The sequence below is a fragment of the Paroedura picta genome, chromosome 15 (genome assembly GCF_049243985.1).
Source record: "Paroedura picta isolate Pp20150507F chromosome 15, Ppicta_v3.0, whole genome shotgun sequence".
In the NCBI taxonomy this organism is placed as follows: Eukaryota; Metazoa; Chordata; class Lepidosauria; order Squamata; family Gekkonidae; genus Paroedura; species Paroedura picta.
This window is the reverse complement of record NC_135383.1, coordinates 10174043-10197283: the sequence shown is the minus strand read 5'-3', so window position 1 is coordinate 10197283 and position 23241 is coordinate 10174043. Positions and strand designations below refer to the sequence as shown.

At 49.7% G+C, this 23241-nt stretch overlaps 1 protein-coding gene across 6 annotated transcripts in view; it reads right to left on the bottom strand.

Annotated features, from left to right (window-relative positions):
- PITPNM3 (PITPNM family member 3) overlaps window positions 1-23241 on the bottom strand; it is a 76003-nt gene that overhangs the window by 37994 nt on the left and 14768 nt on the right. For 4 of the 6 annotated variants that reach the window (XR_013226729.1, XM_077311232.1, XM_077311233.1 and 1 more), the window contains exons 2-3: window positions 13393-13485; window positions 2908-3015 (exon numbers count right to left, since the gene is read on the bottom strand). Coding sequence is in view for 5 of the 6 variants with exons in the window: in XM_077311232.1 (XP_077167347.1) it covers window positions 2908-3015; window positions 13393-13485 (201 nt within the window). In the remaining variant the exon portion in view is untranslated. Of the gene's footprint in view, window positions 1-2907; window positions 3016-13392; window positions 13486-18913; window positions 19040-23241 lie in introns of those variants that run through there. The other 2 variants (XM_077311234.1, XM_077311236.1) reach the window with 2 other exon arrangements.

The window sequence follows — 23241 nt, the reverse complement described above, 5'->3', positions numbered from 1 at the left end:
TCTGCAGGGCCTGCAAAAGGGAGCTCCTCCACGAGGATTGAGGTCAACCTGAACCACCACTTCCCAAGGGCCCTCCCCCTGAACCTCCCTCCTATGACACCCCACTACAATTCTGCCCAACCCACTGGGCCAATTTAATGTTCTTCATATTTTTCCACTGTTCTATATTGCTTGCTGTTATCACTTTATTGTTGTTAAATAAACTAAGTTGCCTGTATTGTTTCTGTTTTAGGGGAACCACCCTGAGCCTTCGGGGAGGGCGGTATATAAATATAAATATATAATAAATAAATGCCTAAATAAAAATACTAGACACCTGGCAGGGTGAGTGCACTTAGCCTCCAGCTGGGGAACTGCAGGCTGCACGCTATACATAAACCACTAACAAAAATCAGACACCCCCACTCCAACCATTGTAATTATGGCAATTATTAGCATTAGGGTGAGGGAGAAATAATTCTGATTTATTTATTTTTATTTATTATTTACGTGATTTATATCCCGCCACTCCCATGCAATGGCTCGTGGCGGGTCACAAAGTCCTCATTTAAAAACCCATTAAAACCCCCATTAAAAGGACATACCATTAAAGGTAAAGGTATCCCCTGTACAAGCACCGAGTCATGTCTGACCCTTGGGGTGACGCCCTCCAGCGTTTTCATGGCAGACTCAATACGGGGTGGTTTGCCAGTGCCTTCCCCAGTCATTACCGTTTACCCCCCAGCAAGCAAGCTGGATACTCATTTTACCGACCTCGGAAGGATGGAAGGCTGAGTCAACCTTGAGCCGGCTGCTGGGATTGAACCCCCAGCCTCATGGGCAGAGCTTTCAGACGGCTGCCTTACCACTCTGCGCCACAAGAGGCTCATTGACATACCATTACAATACAGAAAAAAATCCACAGCAAACAAGGCAAGGAATAACTCTATCCCCACGCCCAAAAGACTGATACGCCCACTATTGGGGAGGGAGAAGGGGCCTAGCTGTCAATATCCCAGGTGCTAACACCATGCTCTTTTCACACAATAAAATCAGAGTCCAGTGGCACCTTTAAGACCAACAAGGATTTATTCAAAGCATGAGCTCTCGAGTGCTTGCACTCGAAAGCTCATGCCTTGAATCAATCCTTGTTGGTCTTAAAGGTGCTACTGGACTCTGATTTTATTGTGCTACTTTAGACCAACACGGCGACCCATTTGAATCTGTTCTTTTCACACACTTAGCTTCCCTTATGTTTCTCGTCTAACTCAATGAAATATGTCAACGGAGAGGTGGAGCACTGTTCTGGTGGCACAGCTCAGAGAGAATAAGCCGCAACCTCTTCCTGTGACCACCCCCCCCCCCCCCCGATTGTGCTGTTTCCTTTTAAATTGCGGTTTGTTGCCAAACAGCAGAGACCACAGTTGGCTCAATCAGTAAATCGTTCCCCAGCCAAAACACAGTATGATTAACCACAGTGACAAGATCTATCAGTGTTTTGGCAGGTGATCCTGATGATGCGCGCTTAAGAATGCGAACGGAAATTGGTGCTTTCCAGATGCTCAAACGCACTGGAGCTCACGATATTGCACGGCGCTGGAGAAGAAAGTTTACTGAATTGCCTAGTCCAGGATTCTTTTGCAGCAAGCGGCAAGGTAAGTGGGGGAGAAGACGGGTGCACTCACCTGTGCAGGTAAACTACAGGGCTGGGATGGGATTGGAACCACAGGCACCTGAATGCATGGAAGATACCTTCTAGCCAGCTTGGTGCAGTGGTTAGGAGTGTGGACTAATCTGGCGAGCCGGGTTTGAATCTGCACTCCCCCACATGCAACCAGCTGGGTGACCTTGGGCTCACCATGACACTGATAAAGCTGTTCTGATATAACAGTTCTCTCAGAGCTCTCTCAGCCTCACCTCCCTCACAGGGTGTCTGATGTGGGGAGAGGAAAGGGAAGGTGATTGTGCAGCTGAATTTAAAATTCCGTGAGAAAATTTCACAAAAGTCACATTTAGAACGCAGACACGTTCTGGGATACAAAATAATAATAATAAGGCAAATAAACAAATCAAAGACCTTGGTATTTCTCTCTGTGGCAACCGGCCAGTCATTTTCTTTTGGCAAAGGCACTGTCATCAGGCAAAGAAAGCGCCTGGAATGCAGAGGACATCTCTTTGCAGCCCCTCTGAATCATCGCCTCTTGATTGAAATAAATTAGCAGAGGGGAGCCTTTCCTGTCACCGTCAAGGGCGGTTGTAGCTCATAGATTTCCACCCACCCCTCATCTCCAAATTAGCTGTTTGGTTATCTTGGAAAACACCACTTGGATGATGTGGTCAGCACATCATTCTGCTCTGCTCAAAAGACCTCCAGACACTTGCTAAGAGAGAATCAACAAGCAGATTTATTTCACCAAAGCAATGTATCCCACTTAAATGTACCCCTCCCTGGTAAATGCCCAAAATAGTTGCCTTGGCCATTCCAGAGGACTATCATCAGTATTCCTGGCTTCCAGAAATGCTCTGAAGAGACAGTGCCATAAAACTCAGAAAACACACAGATCAGTAATTGAGACAGAGCCTTTTGGTGGTGGTGCCTGAACTCGGGCATGCCCTCCAAGATGCTTGCTTGGCACTGTCTTTATCAAGGTTCAGGTTTTACCCAGGCTTTTAATTAAAGACTTTGCTTTGTGCTGTGTTATCGGGTTTAATTCCTTGCTATTTTGCCTTTAGCTGTTAAGATATTCCACTTTGTTAAAGTCGCTTTATTCTTGCTTTAATGCCTTTTGGGAAAGCAGGCTTGGAAAATAATTTTGTAAGGTAGTAGAATAAATGTGAGTGAGAAAGAAAGAGAAAGAGAGAGTGAGTCGGGATTAAATGCCCAGCGTTTAAATGTGAAACAGTGTCTAGATGCATGCCAGTTATTACCTTGATTTTCTTCCAGTTTCCCTATGGTTTCGATCTGTTCCACCAAGTCATTGGAGTTCCACTGGCTCATTCCTAGGAGGATGGCATTCTTCCCTTCTGCCACTTCCTCTGCAGCAAGAGAAACACACAATAGCTAAGGAGGTAAAGGCAAAGTCATCTCTTTTAACAATTATCAAGCAGTGCATCATGGGACCACAGAGAAGAACACTCAGGGGACCACAGAGGTGGGGTCGTCCAGAAAGCTTTGCAAGAAATGCTTTAGGATGCTTAGGGCTGATCCTGCGTTGAGCAGGGGGTTGGACTAGATGGCCTGTATGGCCCCTTCCAACTCTATGATTCTATAAATGCTCACAGTATCCGGCATCTAGAGCTTAGCATGGGGGTGGGGTGGGGTTTGAGACACGGCAACATCTCCCAGGAGGCATATCTTCCTGTTGCTAGTAGAGCAGATAAGTCATTGATATGCACACGCTATCTTTAGGTTAAAGGAGGGAAAAGGTTTATTGCTGGAAGGACATTTCTGATAGAGCAGAGGAAGAGACAGGATGGGTGCTGCCTACATCTCTAGCTCAAGGAGAGAGATACGGAGAAGCTTCCGTGAAGAAAGAGGGAATTGCCCTGAGAGTCTCTGTCTAGGGACAGGCAAAAAGACACACTTAAAAGATAGAAAGGTCCTGAACTCTGTGATCTATCTAACAGTCTTCTTGTTGCCCCCTTCAGGGTCTTCTTCTTCTTCTTCCTCTTAATTTTGTACACCAGACATTGCATACTCCAACACCTGTAACCTGGCCAAAATGTTTTCTGACAACACAATGCAGCAGTCATGACTTGGACCAACTGTCCATGACAAGGGTAGCCCAGAAAGAACAGCTGTGTGGGTCTCAAAGTAAAACGGTTTTTAAAAATAAACACACACACTTCACATAATACTTTTTAATAGGGCATCACAATGACACGTTAAGAGTCTGCAGACTTTCAAGTTCACCAGGACTCTTCATCAAGCCTGATGTTAAGAGACTTGTATTACAACACCGGAGAGATGAATGTTCACCTCTGGTAAATCAACGGGTGAAATACCTTAGAACGATCAGTACTTGAACGCAAGGCAGATAAATGACAATTAAAGAAACCCATATATATAAAATTAACTCCCACTTGTTTGGAAAACCTTTCCAGGGCTGTCAAGGAAGCCTGGTCTAACTGAACATGCCGTATTTGGATGCTCACGCAGATGCAGATAAAACTGAATATGTGTTATATAAAGGCAGGCTAAACACAGAGGGAGGGCTTACTCCACAGAGCAATCACCCCAACTCTCTGTCAAACCTCAGCGAGGTTCCACCAGCCTCCCCCAGCCCAATAAGGCTGTGGCTTCATCCCTCCTCCGAATCCTTGCTGGGATTATTTGCCCTCTCAGGGCATCATCGCTCCACAAAGAAAACACTTAGTGGGCTAAAAAAAGAAACCTTCCGCTCATCTCAGGTGGAAACAAAAGGTCAGCCGGGTTCCCGGGTTTCGGCTCTGAAGGACAGCGGCTTGGCTTTCATTGAAGTTTATTAAAAACCACACACCTGCCTCCGCTTGCAAAAATGTTAGGCAGAGAGACAGACCTTCTGCAGCTTCCTCAATCTCCCCATCCCCAATTCGGGCCAGTCTGCAAAGGATTGGTAAACTGAGAACCAGGCGAGGAAGGATTCGGCACATGCTCAAGGGTGATCTTGGCCCAGCCTTGCTTCGGAAATCTGTTTTGGACCTGAATGCAGCAGCGGAAGCCGAACAGCTGGAGAAGGAAGAAAGGAGCATATGGCTCCTTTTCCGGCTTTCTCCCTAATCTGTTCTGTTTTCTAGGGCAAAGCAAAAAGCTGGTAACGCACAGGGTGGGAATTAGCTTGGGCTGTTTCCCAACATTCTCATTTAAAGGTTGTGACCCCTGCCCTCAAGGACCCCCAAGTGAGGCGCTGGGGCCAAAGCCCCATCCCCCTCTACAGCCTAATCCGCAACTGATATGTAGAAGAGGATTGTTTTTCTTAATGCCATCTCAGCAGGGGGCGGATAGGCCAGTAAGGCCCCCAGGAAAAGCCCCACTAGGCCAGTGACCGAGAGGTGTTAACCGAAGGGCCACATGACCCACATGAAGCAGGTCCAAGCGGTCGAATCTGTGAGCCACTGGCCTCCACCCTGCACGAGGTGGGTGTGAGCATCTTCTTTCTCCCTGCCCCACTGCTGACGGGGGCACTGATGCTCCCCAGCACACCCGTGCATCCAAGCTCGGCCTGCAATGTCCCACAAGTTAAACGATAACGGGGTGAAGAAGTAAATCCCTCTCCTGTGAAATCCCAACCCCATCTTGGCCTCCCAGGCTCCGGGGAACAGACGCCGAACAGCGGCGCCCCGACAGCCCTCTGTAGGAAGCCTTGTCTTCTGCCGACACCAAGGTCGGCCGGTATCAATCCTGGGCTGAAAGCGCATGCATCATAATGCTAATTAAAGCCAGGCCGTGGCTGCTGATTCACGGAGGAGACAAGCTTGCAATTCCCGCTGATGCTGGATGTGCTGAAGGTTTATTACTGGCAGGGAGCGTCGGGTGGGGTGGGGTGGGGAGAGAGACAGCTTCTGCTTCCCTAGGATCACGCGTCCTTTCCGCTGCGCTGGAGTCGTAACACGCTCCGAGTCCTACGCCCTGCAACCGGCCTGGGATGAACCCCTGCCGATTCGGCAAAGTTGTGTTCTGCTCCGTTCAAGCTGAGGATCGCCTCCGTTCAAGCTGAGGATCAGCTGTGATTTCTGGGGGATCTCTAGGCCCCACCTGGGGGTTAGCACACCTATGCAGCCCCCCCCCCAGCAAACGAACCCAGCCAATCATGGTGCAGTGGCATGCCCCCTCCCCCACATCTAATGACTTTCCTCTCTTCCAGAAGGAAGGGGCAGTTGGTGCATTAGGCCAAAGACCACCACCACTGGGGAGGGCTGGAGTAGCATTGCGGGAGGCCTTAAGTCTAGCCAGGGGGCTGAAATCCACAAGCACAAGGAGCCTTGGCAGCATTCGTGCGGAAGGCAGGCATGAGCGTCCTCCTGAGTGCTTCCCTGGCTGGGCTCCAAGCGACTTGGACAGGGGGAGAGCAGCCCTATATTTCAGCTGTAGGGAGGAGAGGAAGAAGCTCAACCTTTCCTCCCAGCAGTGGCTGACATTCCCCCTACCATCCGGGGCAGCCTCCAGATGTGGGCCTGGGGATCTCCTCCCCAGACTAGAGGTCAGTTCCCCTGGAGAAAAATGGATGCTTTGGCAATGTGGGGGGGGGGGGGAGGACGGGACTCTATGGCACCGTCCCCAGGCTCCACTGCCAAAATCCCAACCTGAATTGGGCATCCCTACCCCCGGCCCCCGTCTCCCCCCAGTGACCAGAGGGGACCTGGCAGACCTACCCACTGTCACCTCTGGCAGGAGAGACCCTCCCCTCCCTCCATGCTGCTACCAGCACTTCTGGAGGAGGACTAGATACTTAGGGGGAGAGGCGGGGAAAACCTGTACATTAGAGCAATTAGGAAAAGAGATTCCTCTCTGCCTCCCCGCTCCCCCAGCATACTTCTGCGCTACCAGGAAATTGCTGGGCTCATTCCAAAGAGAACCTGCGGACGTTTGCCCCCTTGCTGATTTAAGAGTTCCGCAGCGGCAAGAAAGAGGATGTTTCCCTGCGCTCCCATGGTCCAAATTGCCCGGGCACAATCTGAAGGCCACAAAAGGGTTAAGGAAGGTGAGTGATCTAAAAGCATCCTCTAAACTCCTCTTGCAAAGGTCCCCGCCTGATAAGCCAACTCATTTTCTTGTGCTGGCCCCTGCTTCCGCTCCGCAGGCGGCCTTTTCCCTCCCTTTGTTCCTCGGTGTACCCAGAGACAGGTGGCTCTTTTACCTGCCTTTCCTTATCAACCCTGAGATAATGATGCCGCACCAGAGACAGCCGTCTGCAAAGAAGATGAGGCTTCACAGTGCTGCGACTTGCCTTCAGGCCCGGTGGCCCGCAGAAGAGGCAACGACGTGATGCTTGGGTCGAAGCCGCCACCTGCGCACCAGACTCAGTGGCTGGTCTCCCTGCGAGGCTGCTGCATGCAGGTTTTACCGGCTTGAACACAGAGCTGCCGGATACTGATGTAAACTGTCAGTCTTCCCCAAGGCCGAGACCCACACGTCGTTGGTCACTGCATCCTCACTGCACAGTTCTTTGCGATTGGCTTGCTGGTTTGCCCGCACAGGATAATCGTGCTCCCCAATAAGGGCTGGTTGGCAACAGCAGCAGAATAGCCAGCGATAGGTGTGTGGCTGTAGCCATGGTCAGTACTGCCTGTTCAGAAGGACAATGGTTCTCCAGGGTTTCAGGGTCAGGGCCTTCTAAATCATCTAATTCAGGGGTAGTCAACCTGTGGTCCTCCAGATGTGCATGGACTACAATTCCCATGAGCTCCTGCCAGCGCTTGCTGGCAGGGGCTCATGGGAATTGTAGTCCATGCACATCTGGAGGACCACAGGTTGACTACCCCTGGTCTAATTGACTGCATTAACTGGAGAGTCCACAGATCGATGGATGATCCAGCCTAGCAAGGCTGGCCCCAGTTAGTGCTTGCAGGGGCAGGCAAGGGCAAATTGCCTCTACTTGAGGCTTACTTTGAAAACCCTACAAAGTCACCATCACTTGGCTGCAACTCGATAGCACTTTACACACACCAGGGAGGGAATGTCGGATCTTCGGCATGCTGCCAGATGTTTCGTGATTGGGCCATGCTCTCTGCTCTAACATGCAGAGAGCATTTTAGCCCCACTGTTTGCCCCTGTGGCTCCCTAGGGTACATTTCAGGTTGGGAAGCAACATGGGGGAGAAGTCTTAATCCCCCTTCCTTCTTCCCTACACCATGCGGTCCTGATCAGAAGATAGGTCCAGCATGCCTGATGCATACAGAGGGAGGGAGGGAGGGAGGGAGGGAGGGAGGGAGGGAGGGATGGAAGGAAGGAAGGAAGGAAGGAAGGAAGGAAGGAAGGAAGGAAGGAAGGAAGGAAGGAAGTAAGTTAGGAACTGGAGATTGGCAACCTTGCCTGTCCACAAAGCACACTTACTGGGGTGGCCAAACGGTGGCTCTCTAGGTGTCCATGGACTACAATTCCCATGAGTTCCTGCCAGCACCATGCTGGCAAGGCCTCATGGGAACTGAAGTCCATGGACACTGGAGAACCACAATTTGGCCACCCTAAAACTACCTGCTGCCCAAAGACACAAGAGGGACCGAACCTGGATTTGTGCAGGGGCTGGATAGAAAGAAGCATCCAGAAGCCCAACACAGAGGATTTTACATGCCTCCTCGCAGAGGACAGGAAAGTTCCTACAATGCTAGCGTTTCACCAAATTGTTCCAGAGGCCAGCTACAAAGAGGGAATAAAGATGCAGTAAAATGGAGCTCCACGGGAGGATCATTCTGCATCAACAATAAACTTTTAATTTTAATGACTTGTGCGGTGGTTCGGCAGCCGGCCCTCCTTCCTGGACACAGCACAGTGCCTGCGGTTCAGCATCCTCAGATTATTAAATCCATCTTACTGGATCTTCGTTCTCTAATTGCAGAATGCAATTTGCATGACGCATTTTACCTCTTCCCTTTCGCTGCTCTTTCGTTCACGTAAGCCGGTTTTTATTGCCTTGTGCGCACCGCGCACGGTGCTATTTTTCCTGCGTGGTCTTCATAAACCCTGCAATCTGCCTTGGGTCTCAAGAAGAAAGGTGAGCAGCAAATGAAGTCCATAAGTAAATAAAGGAATAAAAGCCCGCCTTCGGAGCATACTGAAGCACGCCCAGGCAGAGCGGCGAAGATTTGTGGCCTCATTTTAGCCAATCTGCATAGATGAACCAGTCCGATTCTTCCAAAACATGGCCCTCTTGCTACAATTATTGCTATCTCCCGGTGTTGCTCATGAATATGGATGTCCGTTTGTTCCCCATTCTATTCGAACGCTTAGCAAAGATCAAACGGAGGGGACGCATGTTTATAAATGGAGCGAACTGAAGTTTTTAAAGCAGCAAATGCTCCTTTCAAAGGGAAATTGTTTTCTCTGGCAGCCATACCAAAAGCCAAGGAGGCATGGCCTTCAGTTAAGTACTTTTCGTTGAATACGTTGCCGGGAAGAGTGAAGGGAAAGTGGGTCTGTGCACTGGTGAAAAAAAATTAATGCCACTGATATTGACCAGGAAGGACCACACAAAACAGCTCTCCCAACCATCTGAGGGATTGGTTAGACCAGGGGTAGTCAACCTGTGGTCCTCCAGATGTTCATGGACTACAATTCCCATGAGCCCCTGCTAGCAAATGCTCTCAGGGGCTCATGGGAATTGTAGTCCATGGACATCTGGCGGACCACAGGTTGATTACCCTGGGTTAGACCTCCTAAGATCCAGCTATTATGCTGCTATATAAGGAATAGCTCACCATTTACTACAAATAGTTATCCGGTTCGGTGGAAAAGTGCATTTCCCTATCACCAATAAATAGGGTTGCCAATTTGGGTTGGGAACTTCCTGAAGATTTGGGAGTGGGGGGAGCCTGAGGAACAGCAGGTTGTAACCCTAAAGCACTTAACCTCCAATGTAGGCATTTTCTCCAGGGAAAGCGATCTTTGTCGCCTGTAGATCAATTGCAATTTCAGGAGATTTCTAGGCCCCAGCTGGAGGCTGGCAACCCTACCAACAAACCATGCTACCCGATTGCTAGAGAAATGTGACCCCGCCCCCTCCAGAGAACTGCGGTTGTGAGGCAGACACAAGAACCTATTGGCCAGAACACGTCATGTCCCTTTTGCATTAATCAAACATTCCCCTTTTCCTTTGAAACGGTTTTTTTTCCACAATGGCCCAAGCTGACTGCAAAGAAACGTTATTTAGCCTGTTTTTGTCTCCTGCTCTTGATTTGGAAGCAGAGCACTAGTCTTGTCAAGAGAGCTTTATGGAGCTTTAAAAAGAGGTGACAAAAAGCCAGGCAGATTCCATCCTTCTCCCCTGAGGCATTACCAAGCCACTGGCCAAGAATCTGTTCTATTCTCTCTTCAGGATTTTGTTCCAGGGTGGGTGCGATAAACAAAAGGACACAGGAGCCAGCAGCTGAGACCCTCCTCACCCTTTCTGGTCAACTGCAAAATCACAGCATGCTGCCAACGTAAAAGAAGAAGGAAGTTGACGTAAGCCTCATTATATACTGTTTTTCTCGCTAGATTTCCTTGAACATTTTTGGCAGCTTGGTTTCTAGTGCCAGGGGATCCATTTCCATCCTGTTTCGGGAAACAGCCATGGCAAAAGGGCCCTGATTCAATCCCCAGCATTTTCATTACCAAAAACTATAAGGTGGTAGGTGATGTGAAAGACGAGATCCTGGAAATGGCTGCCGGTCAGAGTAAACGATGTTGACCAATGGACCATAGGTCTGACTCTGCATGAGGCAGCTCCCTGTGTACATGTGTGTGGTGGTTAGGAGCGCCAACTTCTAAATCTGGTGAGCCGGGATTGATTCCCCGCTCCTCCTTAACATGCAGCCAGCTGGGTGACCTTGGGCTTGCCATGGCACTGAGAAAGCTGCTCTGACCAAGTGGTAATATCAGGGCTCTTTCAGGCTCACCTCCCTCACAGGGTGTTTGCTGTGGGGAGAGGAAAGGGAAGGCGACTGTAAGCTGCTTTGAGACTCCTTCAGGTATAGAAAAGCGGCATATGAGAACCAACTCTTCTTCTTCAGTAATATCAGGGCTCTCTCAGCCTCACCCACCTCACAGGGTGTCTGTTGTGGGGAGAGGAAAGGGAAGACAATTGTAAGCCACTTTGAGACACCTTTGGGTGGAGAAAAGCGGCGTATAAGAACCAACTCTTCTTTTTCTACAAATAAAAGCCCAAACCCTTCTGTTTGAAATACACGGCTTTCGACTCCGTGGCAGCACACTGTCAAGCACACCAAAACTGAGAGCAAAGAATGTGGCCGAAAGCCACACAGTGAATATTTTGGAGGGTAAGAAAGGGCCTCACTTTTCATCTGCCATTTCATCAACTGCGTGCAAATCTTTTAAGCACGCTGTCCATTTAACGGCTGGTTTCTTTGCCCGCCCGGCCCAGACTTTAAAAGAGCCCCACGCTGGCATCCAAGAACAAGAATCGGGAGTTTAGCTAAGCAACCATCCTTCGCCTGACGCCTTGAGCCCTTTGCTCTCGATAGATCAAACGTGGCTTTGCCAACCGCCGCACAAAGGACTGTCCCTATCGAGGCCGCGGGGAATCCTATGCCGTGCATCGGCTTTATTAATGTAATTATTGTCGGCCCCTGATCTATTGTAACAATTTTCCTTTTTTCCAAAAAAAAGAAAAAAGAAAGGGCGTTTTGAACATCAAAATATTGCAACCGCTCCTGTCAGTGCGTACGCAAAAGTTGCTATGGAGAGAGCCGTGATGCCTCCGTCTCGGCAAAGATGTCACTCAGGTTTTAAATTATAGATCTGGCTGAGCAAACCCAGAATAGCTGCTGCACATTTTGCAGCAGAGTCGTGGAAAAGAGAGAGAGAGAGAGAGAGAGAGAGAGAGAGAGAGAGAGAGAGACGAAACAGCGAGGGCTGGGTCCATTCTTCAGGAACAGGAGCCCGGAACAATCTGCAGAGGCACCATTTCCAAGCCCCCCCCCCCTTCCCAAATGTCTGTTAGCCAAGGGAATGCAGAGGGGGGAAGCCAAGTAAAAGCCTCAAGCATCAGGCTGGAGACCAGGGCTGGCTCCTTCACAAGAGATTGCCCTGTAGGAAGAACCTGAGAAAAGACCAAGGAGCTGGATTTTTACAGCACCCTCCTCCATCCCTCACTCTCAGTGGTAACCACTCCCTGCTTGCCTTTGGCGATGTCTGGCCCCTCCTCCCTGCGTGCACCTTTTAAAGGACTGGGAGGGAGGGGGTGGGACCTCTGACCTCACCCGTTCCTATCTTGGGGAACTGGCCTATGGGAGTGGCAGTTGCCAGGACCAATGGGCAGCCACCTGCCTTGTAAGGCTTCTCCTCTGGCCCCTGCTGGGTCACTGCGGCTTGACCCCACCCCTGCCCCTGGCTGCCCCTTCTACAGGTGTCCCTGGCTCCCAGAAATGGCCCTCTGGCCCCTCACATCTATCTCTTTTGTCTTCTCTCATGTTCCCACACACGTGACAAGCTGGCTATTGGTGATAGGGAAAGTACTCTTGATCAGGCTGCTTTCTCTTCTTTTGTCTGCAAACTGAATACGAACTGGATCTACTTGAATAAATTTAACTTTACCTTTGGGGTTGTTGGGTTTTTTTTTTGAGGGGGGGGTGCAGTGTGTTGGGGTAGGCAATGTCTGGTGTCCAAAGTTAAGAGGAAGAAGAAGACCCCAAAGGGGGCAGCAAGAAGACTGTTAGATAGATCAGAGCAGGGGTAGTCAAACTGCGGCCCTCCAGATGTCCATGGACTACAATGCCCATGAGCCCCTGCCAGCAACTGCTGGCAGGGGCTCATGGGAATTGTAGTCCATGGACATCTGGAGGGCCGCAGTTTGACTATCCCTGGATCAGAGAGTTCAGGACCTTTCTATCTTTTAAGTGGTCCTTTTGTATGTCCCTAGACTGATACTCTCAGGGCAATTCCCTCTTTCTTCACGGAAGCTTCTCTCCGTATCTCTCTCTCTCCTTGAGCTAGAGATGTAGGCAGCACCTATCCTGTCTCTGCTTCTGCTCTATCAGAAATGTCCTTCCAGAAATAAACCTTCTTTCCTCCTTTAACCTAAAATACAGCGTGTGCGTATCGATGACTTATCCGCTCTGCTAACACACTGTACTTCTTGGGAGATTTCATTACCACACTCAGAATCACCCATTTATGACTGGTAAAAACTCTGCTGCAGTAAACAGATATCCCAATACCAAATTCCTTAGCGATGGAAACTGCCACTGAGTTGCAGCCAGCTCAGGGTGACCCTGTAGGGTTGTCGGGAGAAGAGATAAAAGAGAGGTGGCTGGTCACTCCCTGTGTTTCTGTCATAGCCCTGGACGTCCTTGGTGGTCTTCCCATCCTAATCAGGGTCAACTCCACTTAATTTCGGGGTTAGCCTGGGCCATCCTGGCCAGGGCGCCCAAATTCCCTGCTTGCCTCTAAAACGCACACACTCAGCCATGTTCAAAGTTCCTTTTCTCCACTGCTGAGAAGATCCCAGTCGGACTCTGAATCTCAAGACTCCTTGGACAGCGAGGCTTCCGGGGAATTACAGACCTCAGCACCGGCGCTATTAACTGGTATCACACACGCACACACCCGTTAGCGATTATCAAAATCATTTGCAAATTAAAGACACTCGACTAATGAAAAGCCAGAGCAGCACTTGCTGCCAACCGCTCTCTACAAAGCCGCCATTAGAGCGAGGACCCCTCTGGAGAAATTACTTTCAATTAACTTCGGCGGGGAAACAGAACGGAAGCGTTGCGAACCTCGTGCGTCGAAGAATTCATCATCCGAGCTCTCCACGGAGTCGCTGAGGATGCCTTGCATGTGCCACTGGTTGCTGAACCTGCGAAGTCCCACTGCAAGGAAGAGGAGACAGCCGTGTTATTGGAATGAAGGCACCCGATGCACGCTGCCATGCTCGGTGTCGGGAAACCACCCTTCTGAGACGTCCATCGTCTGATAAAGAAGCCCATTCCGCACACGTTGGAAAATGCGTTTTCAATGCGCTTTTGCAACTGGATTTTCCTGTGCAGAACTGGAAAATCTACTTCTAATGTGCATTGAAAGTGCAGTATCTAATGTGTGCAGAATGAGTCAGAGAGCCGCAATATGAGCCTTAGGCTATGCAAATATGGGGGGACTTGGCATTGATGAGGACCACTGCTGACCTCCAGGTGGGGCCGAAGAAAGACCATTGGTCCAAGCAAGATGCAAGCTAGGAAAAAAATCGATGGCGGTCCAATAAACAAATTTATTCAAAAAATTCACAAAGAAAGTGCGTTTCTTTCAAAGAAACTTCTTATAAAGTTGAAATCCAAATCGAATCAGCCAGAATGGGTATCTAGGCTTATTAATCCTTCCTAGAGGAAATGGCAGCTTTGAAGGGTAGACACCATGCCATCACGGGGTCCCACAACATGCCCCTTGAGCTTCCTCCCCTCCCAAGGCACTGCCCCCAAATCTTTAGGAATTTCCCAAGCTGGAGTTGGCATCTCTTGCTCAGAGACGGATCACGTGCAAAAGTTTCCAGATTCAGTCCCGAGCGCTTCTGGCCAAAATGGGATCTGAGTTATTGGGGTTGGGAAAGCCTTCTGCTCTTAACCGAACCAACGGCCCAAAAACGAAGCTAATTCATCCTTAACCTCCACACACTCTCCTAAAACTACAATGTCCCAGATTTTTAGGGGAAACGATTTCAAAGCCATCCACATTTGCAAAGTAGCATTCTTTTGGTTTTGCTCCACTTTGCTTTCTGAGGGCGGGGGGGGGGACGAAACACAAAACGTCAAGGCTCAGCCGCTCTGCAGCACCCTCTCTGCCAAGTCCATGCTGCTCCAAGATCTCCCAGGAAGCCCACTTAATGCCTCTGCTGCTGGTCATGCTGGAAGGCACATCTGCTCCTGGCCCAGGAACATGGTGGTCATGGAAGCCAATCCCTACCGCTGCCTTGCCTCGCGGGCGAGGGGCCGGGGGAACGCTCATCGCTCAGCTCCATTAAATAAAGTCCACTCAGCGCTTAAGTGCTGCCAGACGCACGGCGAGCCCCTTCAAATTAAACTGGAGAAGCCGACGAAGCCTCGACTAATTGAGTGCTGCGTCTGATTAGGATAAATGTTTAGGCCTCGCTTCCGCCCGAAGGATGCTATTTTACATCTCCGGCTTTAAAGCGCGCCGTTTCCCCAGTCTCTGCGTTCCAGGCGGCCGGGACAATAGAACCAATTAAGACTGACGCCGGCCCCCAGGAGCCGGCAGGAGCGTCAGGCTGGCCCGGTTCGACGATGCCGGAAACAAGAGGTATTCTGCCCTGTTTTGCTTGCCTACCCCTAGGTGATAGAAACTGGGCTGGCATCTGCTCCTGCTGAGCAGGCAGCAAGTTGCTTCCCCTTTCTGAGGCCGGCATGGCATCCAGGCAAACCCAGACTTCACTGTGGGAACAGGGCAGGGTACGACTGCAGCAGCCACAGCGGAGGGCAAAATGGACAGCGAGTGCAATTTTTTTAAAAAGATGGTTGCTGATGCAATACGAATTGCAGCCTAACCCCAAAAGATAGGGATACCCCTCTTTTTCCATCTTGGTGGGTCCCAAACCAGCTTACGGCATTGCCCTTTCCTCCTCCGGTTTATTCTTGCAACAACCTCCCTGCGAGGTAGCTTAAGCTAAGAAGCATCCTCACTTTTATTTTATAGTAATTTCTTCCAGTGCCCTTCTTCCCCCACATGCCCCACCTTTCCTGACGACATCTCTCAAGATCAGCAAGCATCCCAACCAGCTTGGTTTGATTCCCCGCTCCGCCACATGCAGCCTGGGTTTGATTCCCCGCTCTTCCACATGCAGCCAGCTGGGTGACCTTGGGCCACAGGACTGAGAAAGCTGTTCTGACTGAGGAGGAATAACAGGGCTTTCTCAGCCTCACCTCCCTCACAGGGCGTCTGTTGTGGGGAGAGGAAAGGGAAGGCGATTGTCAGCCACTTTGAGACTCCTGGTAGAGAAAAGTGGCATCTAAGAACCAACTCTTCTTCTCCTTCAGTAATATCAGGGCTCTGTCAGCCTCACCCACCTCACAGGGTGTCTGTTGTGGGGAGAGGAAAGGGCAGGCGATTGTCAGCCGCTTTGAGCCTCCTTCGGGTAGAGAAAAGCAGCATATAAGAACCAGCTCTTCTTGTTCTTGTCCTTCTAACTTACGGTTCTTCTGGGCTTGTTACATTTAAGATTTCTGTGTTTAGTTTACTGTCTGGCTACTGCGAGTGGCTCTATTACTAAGGCCTTGATCTGAAGAGGCACTTGATGGAAACGGAGAACGCAAATATTCTTTAATGGCTGCGGAGGTCTCCTCAGTGGAAACGGGTTGCCAGGAAAGAGAAGAGAATGCAAGCAGAGAAACAGCAAATGGGAAAATGCAGAAGGTCAAAGTAACGTATAATGTCGGGGCTCCCATTGTTGGAACTTTTCAATGTGTCCATTATGCTTAAAAAGCAGCTATATCTTGGTGGTGGGAGGTAGCTCTTTGTCCTATTGAAACAGAGATAAGATCATAAAGATTCTAGGTGAGAGAGAATGGGGAGCGTTTGAAAGTACATTCTTAAATAAAACAAAGCCACCAATGTACTCTCACCCTAGCCCTCCCACGATTTTAGGGAGCATGCAGAAAGACCATTCCACGGTTTCTCAAAAATCTACAGCGACAAAATAAAAAGTAACATAACTACTTGAAAAAAAAATCAGGACAGCCATTAACGTATGGCAGCGCTCAGATCTTCAAAACTCAAGGAAATAACACCCCATTGACTCCAAACAAGTCCAACCAAGCAAAGTGAAACAGAAAGGCAATAACCCTCCTCCCACCCCCAAATCAGCAAAAGTAGGTTCAAAAGCTTAATCAAAAGTTGAACAAACAATGAAGGTTTCATTTGGCACTTAGATGTGCTTGGAAAAACACAGGCGGAGTATTCCACAGGTGCGGGACCATCACCAAAAAGGCCCTGGCCTCAGTTACAACTCCCTAAAATCTCTTCCCCCACTTGAATGAGAGCAGCCCCACTGGATTGGACCAGTCTGTGGGCTGCCTAATTCAGCATACCATGTCACACAGTAGCCAAAAAACAAAGTGCAGTTTATTTATTATTACATTTAATTAATTAATTTGATTTATTTTCTGCCGCTCTCGGCTAACCAGCTCATGGCAGATTACATGATAAACCTCCAATACAATAAGACTCCCATTAAAAACCCCAATAAAATAACAAAGACAGTAAATAACAGCATGGCGGTAAAAATAACCCCACCTCTAGTCCAGATTTATAGATGCCCAGGCTTCCTCAGATATTGCCTTCTAGCACCAGTCATCAGAGGCTGGCTGCCCCTGAATGTGGAGGTTCCACCGATGGAGATCTCCTCAATGTCTAGAAACCACTTGGTACATTTGCCTTCTACTGTCTTTAAAAGTCGGGCCTTTAAGGAAGCAATGGAGCGCGGTGAGCATTTCACTCAAAGCTCCCTCTCTGCATGCCTACAAAGCATGGCACACTGGTAGCTAAGAGGCACCTGGGCTATTCAGGCAGCAAAAGTCACAGAATCAATCAGACGCAGACGGGTCAGGCGGATGACGGAAGAAAGGGGTATGGAGAGGTTTCCTTTCCCCTTGGGCTCCTTGGGCAATGGCGGAGTGAAATTGCTTCCCAGGTCACCCACCCAACACCAGTGGAAGGCAGATGCTTCTAGCCTCCCCCTACAAAGGACAAGAACACCCCCCCCCAACACACTCACACACAAACATACACACAGAGGCAAGCTGATGGCTTGTGGGCGAGGACGGCAGCGTGTCATTTACACAAGAGCCAGACAACTGTTTGCAGACAGAGAGTCGGTCCAAGTCAGTTTTGCTCTTGATGCCAGCAGCTTTGACTTCTGCAAAGAAGGGGAGCAGATGGGCCTGAACACCAGGAAGCCTTGTCCCGCACAGATGGCAGGCAAATGTCACCGGCCTTCAGGAGCATCCTGCAGTTTGAGGGGCAGGGCTGATGCACAGCCCAGATGCCCCAAGCAACATCTTGGGGCAGAAAACAGGCAGGGAGTCCAAGCCAGGCTGCAGAGAAGAGCGCCTCTGGAGCACAGCTAATACGGCATGAGAGGAGGACACGTTTTTTTTGGGGGGGGGGGGCTGATTGAGCTGCCTGTGCTTGGAGGTGGGGAAGGACATGGCAACAGGGGGGGGCTGTGATAAAGGAGAGGGTGGCCGTGCCCTGGAAGGAACCCAGATTTCTCAGTTCTGCAGGGGTGGGCTGCAGCTGCTGATTGTTTAAGAAAAGTCCCCTCTGAACGTCTGATTAAGGGGATGGAGCCCCTTTCCTATGAGGAAAGGCTGAAGAGCCGAGGATTTTTCAGTTTAGAAAAGAGGCCACTAAGTTGGCTGCCCGAGAGAGTTTCATGCAACTGTGCATGGGATAGAGAGAGTTGACAGAGAGGCCTTTTCCCTCCCTTTCCCCAGATACTTGAACTCCGTGAAACTGAAGGACACTAAGATTCAGGGCAGTCAGACAAAAGGAAATACTTCTTGGTAGAATCATAGAAGAGCTGGAAGGAGCCAGACACCCTGTGAGGGAGGTGAGGCTGGGACGTGGCCAAGGCTGGGACGAGGCCAAGGATGGCTGCATGTGGAGGAGCGGGGAATCAAACCCGGCTCGCCAGATTAGAAGTCACTGCTCTTAACCACTACACCACACTGGCTCTATCACAGTGGGACTATGACATCTTGTGATTTTGATGTGATGCCTCTGTTGATACAGCCCAGGATTGCCTTTGCCTTCTTTACCACCACATCACACTGCCTACTCATTTTTAGCACACAAGTACGCAAAAATCTCATTCACACACACTGCTACCCAGAAGTGCAGTGAGTGCTTAAAATGTGGAGGTTGTTGCCAGAAGATACAGTGATGGTAACAGACACCGATGGTAACAGACACCGACTGCTAGAAGAGGTTTAGATTCATGAAGGAAAAGCCTGACCCCATGAATATCAATTGATGGGGGTGAACTACACAGGAAGGCTCTTGCCTTTAATGCCTTACTAGTGTGGGGCCTTCTGGGGCACCTAGCTGTCAGGTGGGGGAGGCAGGATGCTGGACTCAATGGACCACTGGTCTGGCGTGGCATAATGGCTCTGAGGTGTCCCTGTGCTCCAATCCACCGGTTATTAAACAAGTGAGGAAAGGGAGCTCAGGGAACCCCACTGGATCCTCAATGCAGACTTTCTTAGCTTAGTTAGCCTGTCTTAGTTCAGTTACCTTTGGGACCCTTGAAGGAAGAACTGCAGCCTCAACCACACCTTCTGCCTGGGTGCAGGAAAGACGGTGGGAGCTTCTAGAAAACACAGGACAGTTGGGAAGTCCATCCTCCGGTTGCTGGGCAACCCACAACATTCTACTCCCGTAACCAAGGACCACAGGCAGAGCTGAAGGGAGCATATGAGGAGCCCCCCCCCCCACATAATAATAATAATGATGATAATGATAATAATAACAACAACAATAATTTGATTTCTATATCGCTCTCCCAGCGGACTAGCTCTGGGCGGTGTAGAACACGTACGCATAATTAAACTAATTAAAACATAAAAAAATAAGATTTAAACTAAAATTAAATTGAGCAACAGTGTCAGCCTCGACCAGACAGGTATTGCTTAACTCTCGGAACCAAGTTGCAGTCCGGAGGTGGCTTTGATAGATGGCTCTAATGGGAGGGGGAAGCAGTAGATGTTACACTTGGGTGATCAAAATGTGATGCATAACTATAAGATGGAGGGAGGAAGAATACCTGGCTTGATACTAGTACATATGAAAGGGACTTAGGAGTTCTGTCAGCCAATATCTCAAATATGAGCCAACAGTGTGATACGGCAGCTAACGAGGCTAATACAATATTAGGCAAAGTGCCACATACAAGTTCTGGCACCTTGGACTGGCTCTGTGGCCAGGGGTATAAAGGAGGGGAAGGGGGACTTGTGTGGCAAAAATATCAGCAGCTAAGAGCAGGTTGTTCGTAGGCAGCATCTGTAGGCCTAGCAGGGCAGACCATTCCTTGCATACCCCTCCTCTTCTCTCACGGGGCCACAACACATTTACTCAGATGCAATTTTTAAAACATCAAGCACTCAAGCTTGTTTACTCCTCCTCCCTAGGAGAGAGAGAGGGGGAGATCTGTACTTTGAAGTTTCAACAGCGCCCGTTCTCTCTCGCCACCACCCCAACCTCCCTGAGGCAGAAAGGGTCTCTTTCTCTAATGCTGTCTCCCGCTACGCAGGAAGCCTCCCCGATGGTCTTTCACTCAGCCTTGTGTTCACCTTCCGTGCGCCTGGGAATCCACAGCTGCAATCTTCTTGAAAAGAGGGCTGCTTCAGCGTTCTCTCTGGATGACTCATCCCCAATGGCTCTTTCTGTCTCTGGCAGCTAAAATGCGAGAAATTAAACAGATCCTGGGAGAAACAGCTCTTAACCCCCTGATGGGCAGAACCAGCCTGGCTCGGACGAAGCTCCCCTTTGGCAGGAGCACAGGCCAGGAAGGCAAGCCAGAGCTTCCCGCAGGCATGGGCTCCATCGATCGTGTGCAGGAGAACTGCAGGCCTGGAAGGAATACAGCACTCAGGCTGTTCCAGCCAGCTTCCAATGTGCGGAAGAGTAGAGGGCAGAAGTGGATCAACAGCTGCCCCCATCTCTACCCGTCAAAGTTCTCCGTCTCTCCCTTTTCCAGCTAGAATGGTTTCAGGCCCTCCTGTAGCGGAGGATATAAACCAACAGACAGGACTGGAGCGGAGCTGATCTGAAGGGACGCCTGCAGCACACCTCTTGAAAATCTTGTTTACAGTATTTAGAATCTGTCTTTCACGCACAAAAACAAAAAAACCCTTAATTTCAGCCTTAGTTTGGAAGAGCATCCAAGTCGTTGTGAAAATGGTTTGCAGAAGCCGTTTGAGGAAGGGCACAGTCCAACAAAGACTTGATCAACTGCCGGGTGATATTCTGAGACACACGCTTCATGAGAACAAGATGGGTAGTTGTGTTTGTCTGCAGCAGTCACAGTAGAAAAGAGTAAGGCTCCGGTGTCACCTTGCAACTTTAAGACTAACAAAATATGGTATCTGAAGAAGTCAGAAGCGACTCATAAAAGCTCATCCATTCCCACAAATTTTGTTGGTCTTTAAGGCAGGGATTCCCAACCAAAGATCCACAGACTCCTGGGGGTCCACAAGAATTCTGGAGGGGGATCTGCAGCATTCCCCTTCCTGCCTTAAAGGATTGGCCACAAAATAAGGAACTGTCCATCTCCGCCCAGAGAGACTGGTGGGTAGGCTGTGGGTGCAAAATTCAAAGGGGAGGGGGAGTTGGTTGTGGCATGATGGGGGCCTAGTAAAAGTGGGGGGAGGGAGTGAAAGGATGGTAAAGGGTGTGGCTGGTGACATCACTTCCAGTGACATGTCACTTCCGGGGGCGTGACATGGAAGTGTGGCCAGCTGACCTCAATTCTGCGGGCTCCTCCACAGTCAAAAGATTGAAAAAGGCTGCTTTGAGGTGCTACTTTTCTAAATATATTAGATCCTGTGCCAATTTGGGGAGGGAGGAAATTACTTGAAGAGAAGCCCAGACCAGTGGTCCATCTAGTCCAGCTTCCTGTTTCACACAAGGGCCCATCAGCTGCCCAGAGGCCAACAAACAGGGCACAGAAGGCGAAGCTTCCCAGTGCTGCTCTTAGCACTGGTACTCTGAGGCTAATCGTGGAGATCCCCCTTTAGACATCATGGCGAGCAGCCACGGATGGACGGATCCTCCTCGAGGCTGCCCAGTCCCCTTGCAAAGTCATCTGTGCTCGTGGCTATCTATCGCCACATTCCACCGACAGCCAAATTACTCGCTGTGCAAAGGGCTCCTTTGTATCAAAACAACACAGTCTAAACAATCGTGGGCTAGCCCTTTCCAACACGCACAACACTAGCATAAATGTAAACAATTCCGCTCGACTCTCACCCCAGAATCCCGGTCCCAGTTAAAAATAAGCTGCAACTGAAATGTGAAAGCCAGTTATTAAACGCAGTTGTGGATTACTCACAGGGCAGGGAGAGCCTCCCTCCCTGATGTTTTTAAATGGGAGCATATGGTGACCTGATTCCTACCCCTGCTCTTAGATGGCCACAAGATGCCAATGGAAAGGAAGTGGCGCAGGGTGGTAAGGCAGCAGAAATGGTGTCCGAAGCTGTCTGCCCATGAGGCTGGGAGTTCAATCCCAACAGCCGGCTCAAAGTTGACTCAGCCTTCCATCCTTCCGAGGTCGGTAAAATGAGTACCCAGCTTGCTTGCTGGGGGGTAAACGGTAATGACTGGGGAAGGCACTGGCAAACCACCCCGTATTGAGTCTGCCATGAAAACACTGGAGAGTGTCACCCCAAGGGTCAGACATGACCCGGTGCTTGCACAGGAGATACCTTTACCTTTTAGTCAAACTGCGGCCCTCCAGATGGTCATGGACTACAATTCCCATGAGCCCCTGCCAGCATGGGAATTGTAGTCCATGAACATCTGGAGGGCCACAGTTTGACTACCCCTGCTTTAAGAAATACAAGGACTTGCAGGAGGCATCTCACATCTCCTTTTCCGAAAGCTCCTTTCCTGCGTCCTTCTCTCCTTTTAGTGTTGCCAACCGCCAGGTGGGGCCTGAAGATCTTTTTTAGGTGGGGGGTAGGAGGCAGCCAACCACAAGCCTTGTTCCTGCCAGAAAAGTCAAGTAACTTGTTGACCCTAAAACCAGGTGTTGCATGCCAACCTGGACAGGCTCATCTCAGGCAACGAAGCCCACGCCTGAAGACAATCCCTGGAAGGCAGTCAGAAGGACTGCAAGACAAGCTTTAAAAACCAATTTCAGCATCCGATAGGAGCTGTCGGCAAGCTCTTTTCCTTGCGCCCCACTCCTTCCCCAAGGCAATTAAGCTTTCAGTGACCTTGGAGCAGGTTTCAATGCCAGTAATTTGACTCCCGTTTCTGCCAATCCCAACTAGTTTTTGACAGCCGATTCCCTACAGCCGGGATTGTTTGGCCCCCACATGTACACGCCCGCCAAGGACACCTGAAGTTACCTCATATTATTGGGTATACATGAGGTACAGGGTATACATGAGGTACATAAATATATATGCTGGGAATTTATTTTTATAAAGTTCAGGAGCAACTCTGCCATGAAATGGTACAGCCCAGTCAAATGGTACAGCCCGGCCAAAATTACTCCTTCACATTTGTGAGAATGCAGTCTCTGAAGGAGGTCTGGGAAAGCGAAGCAAATCCCTTGGGCAGTTCTCCCTTCCCCCACTCTCTAGTCTGTAAAACGAGCATGGTCCTGATGCCTTACACATGCATGCTCAACTGAGCTCTGGCATGAACAGGATTCTGCCCATCCCAGCTGTTGTATGAAAATCCACTCTGTATGTTAGGCCACTAATATATCTTTGGATACGACCAGTATCAATGCAAACTTATATATCAAAAAACATTTATTCATATTCAACAAGATTCTACCCATCCCAGCTGCTGTATGAAATGCAGCAAAAATGAGCAAGACTTTTAAAGGGCCT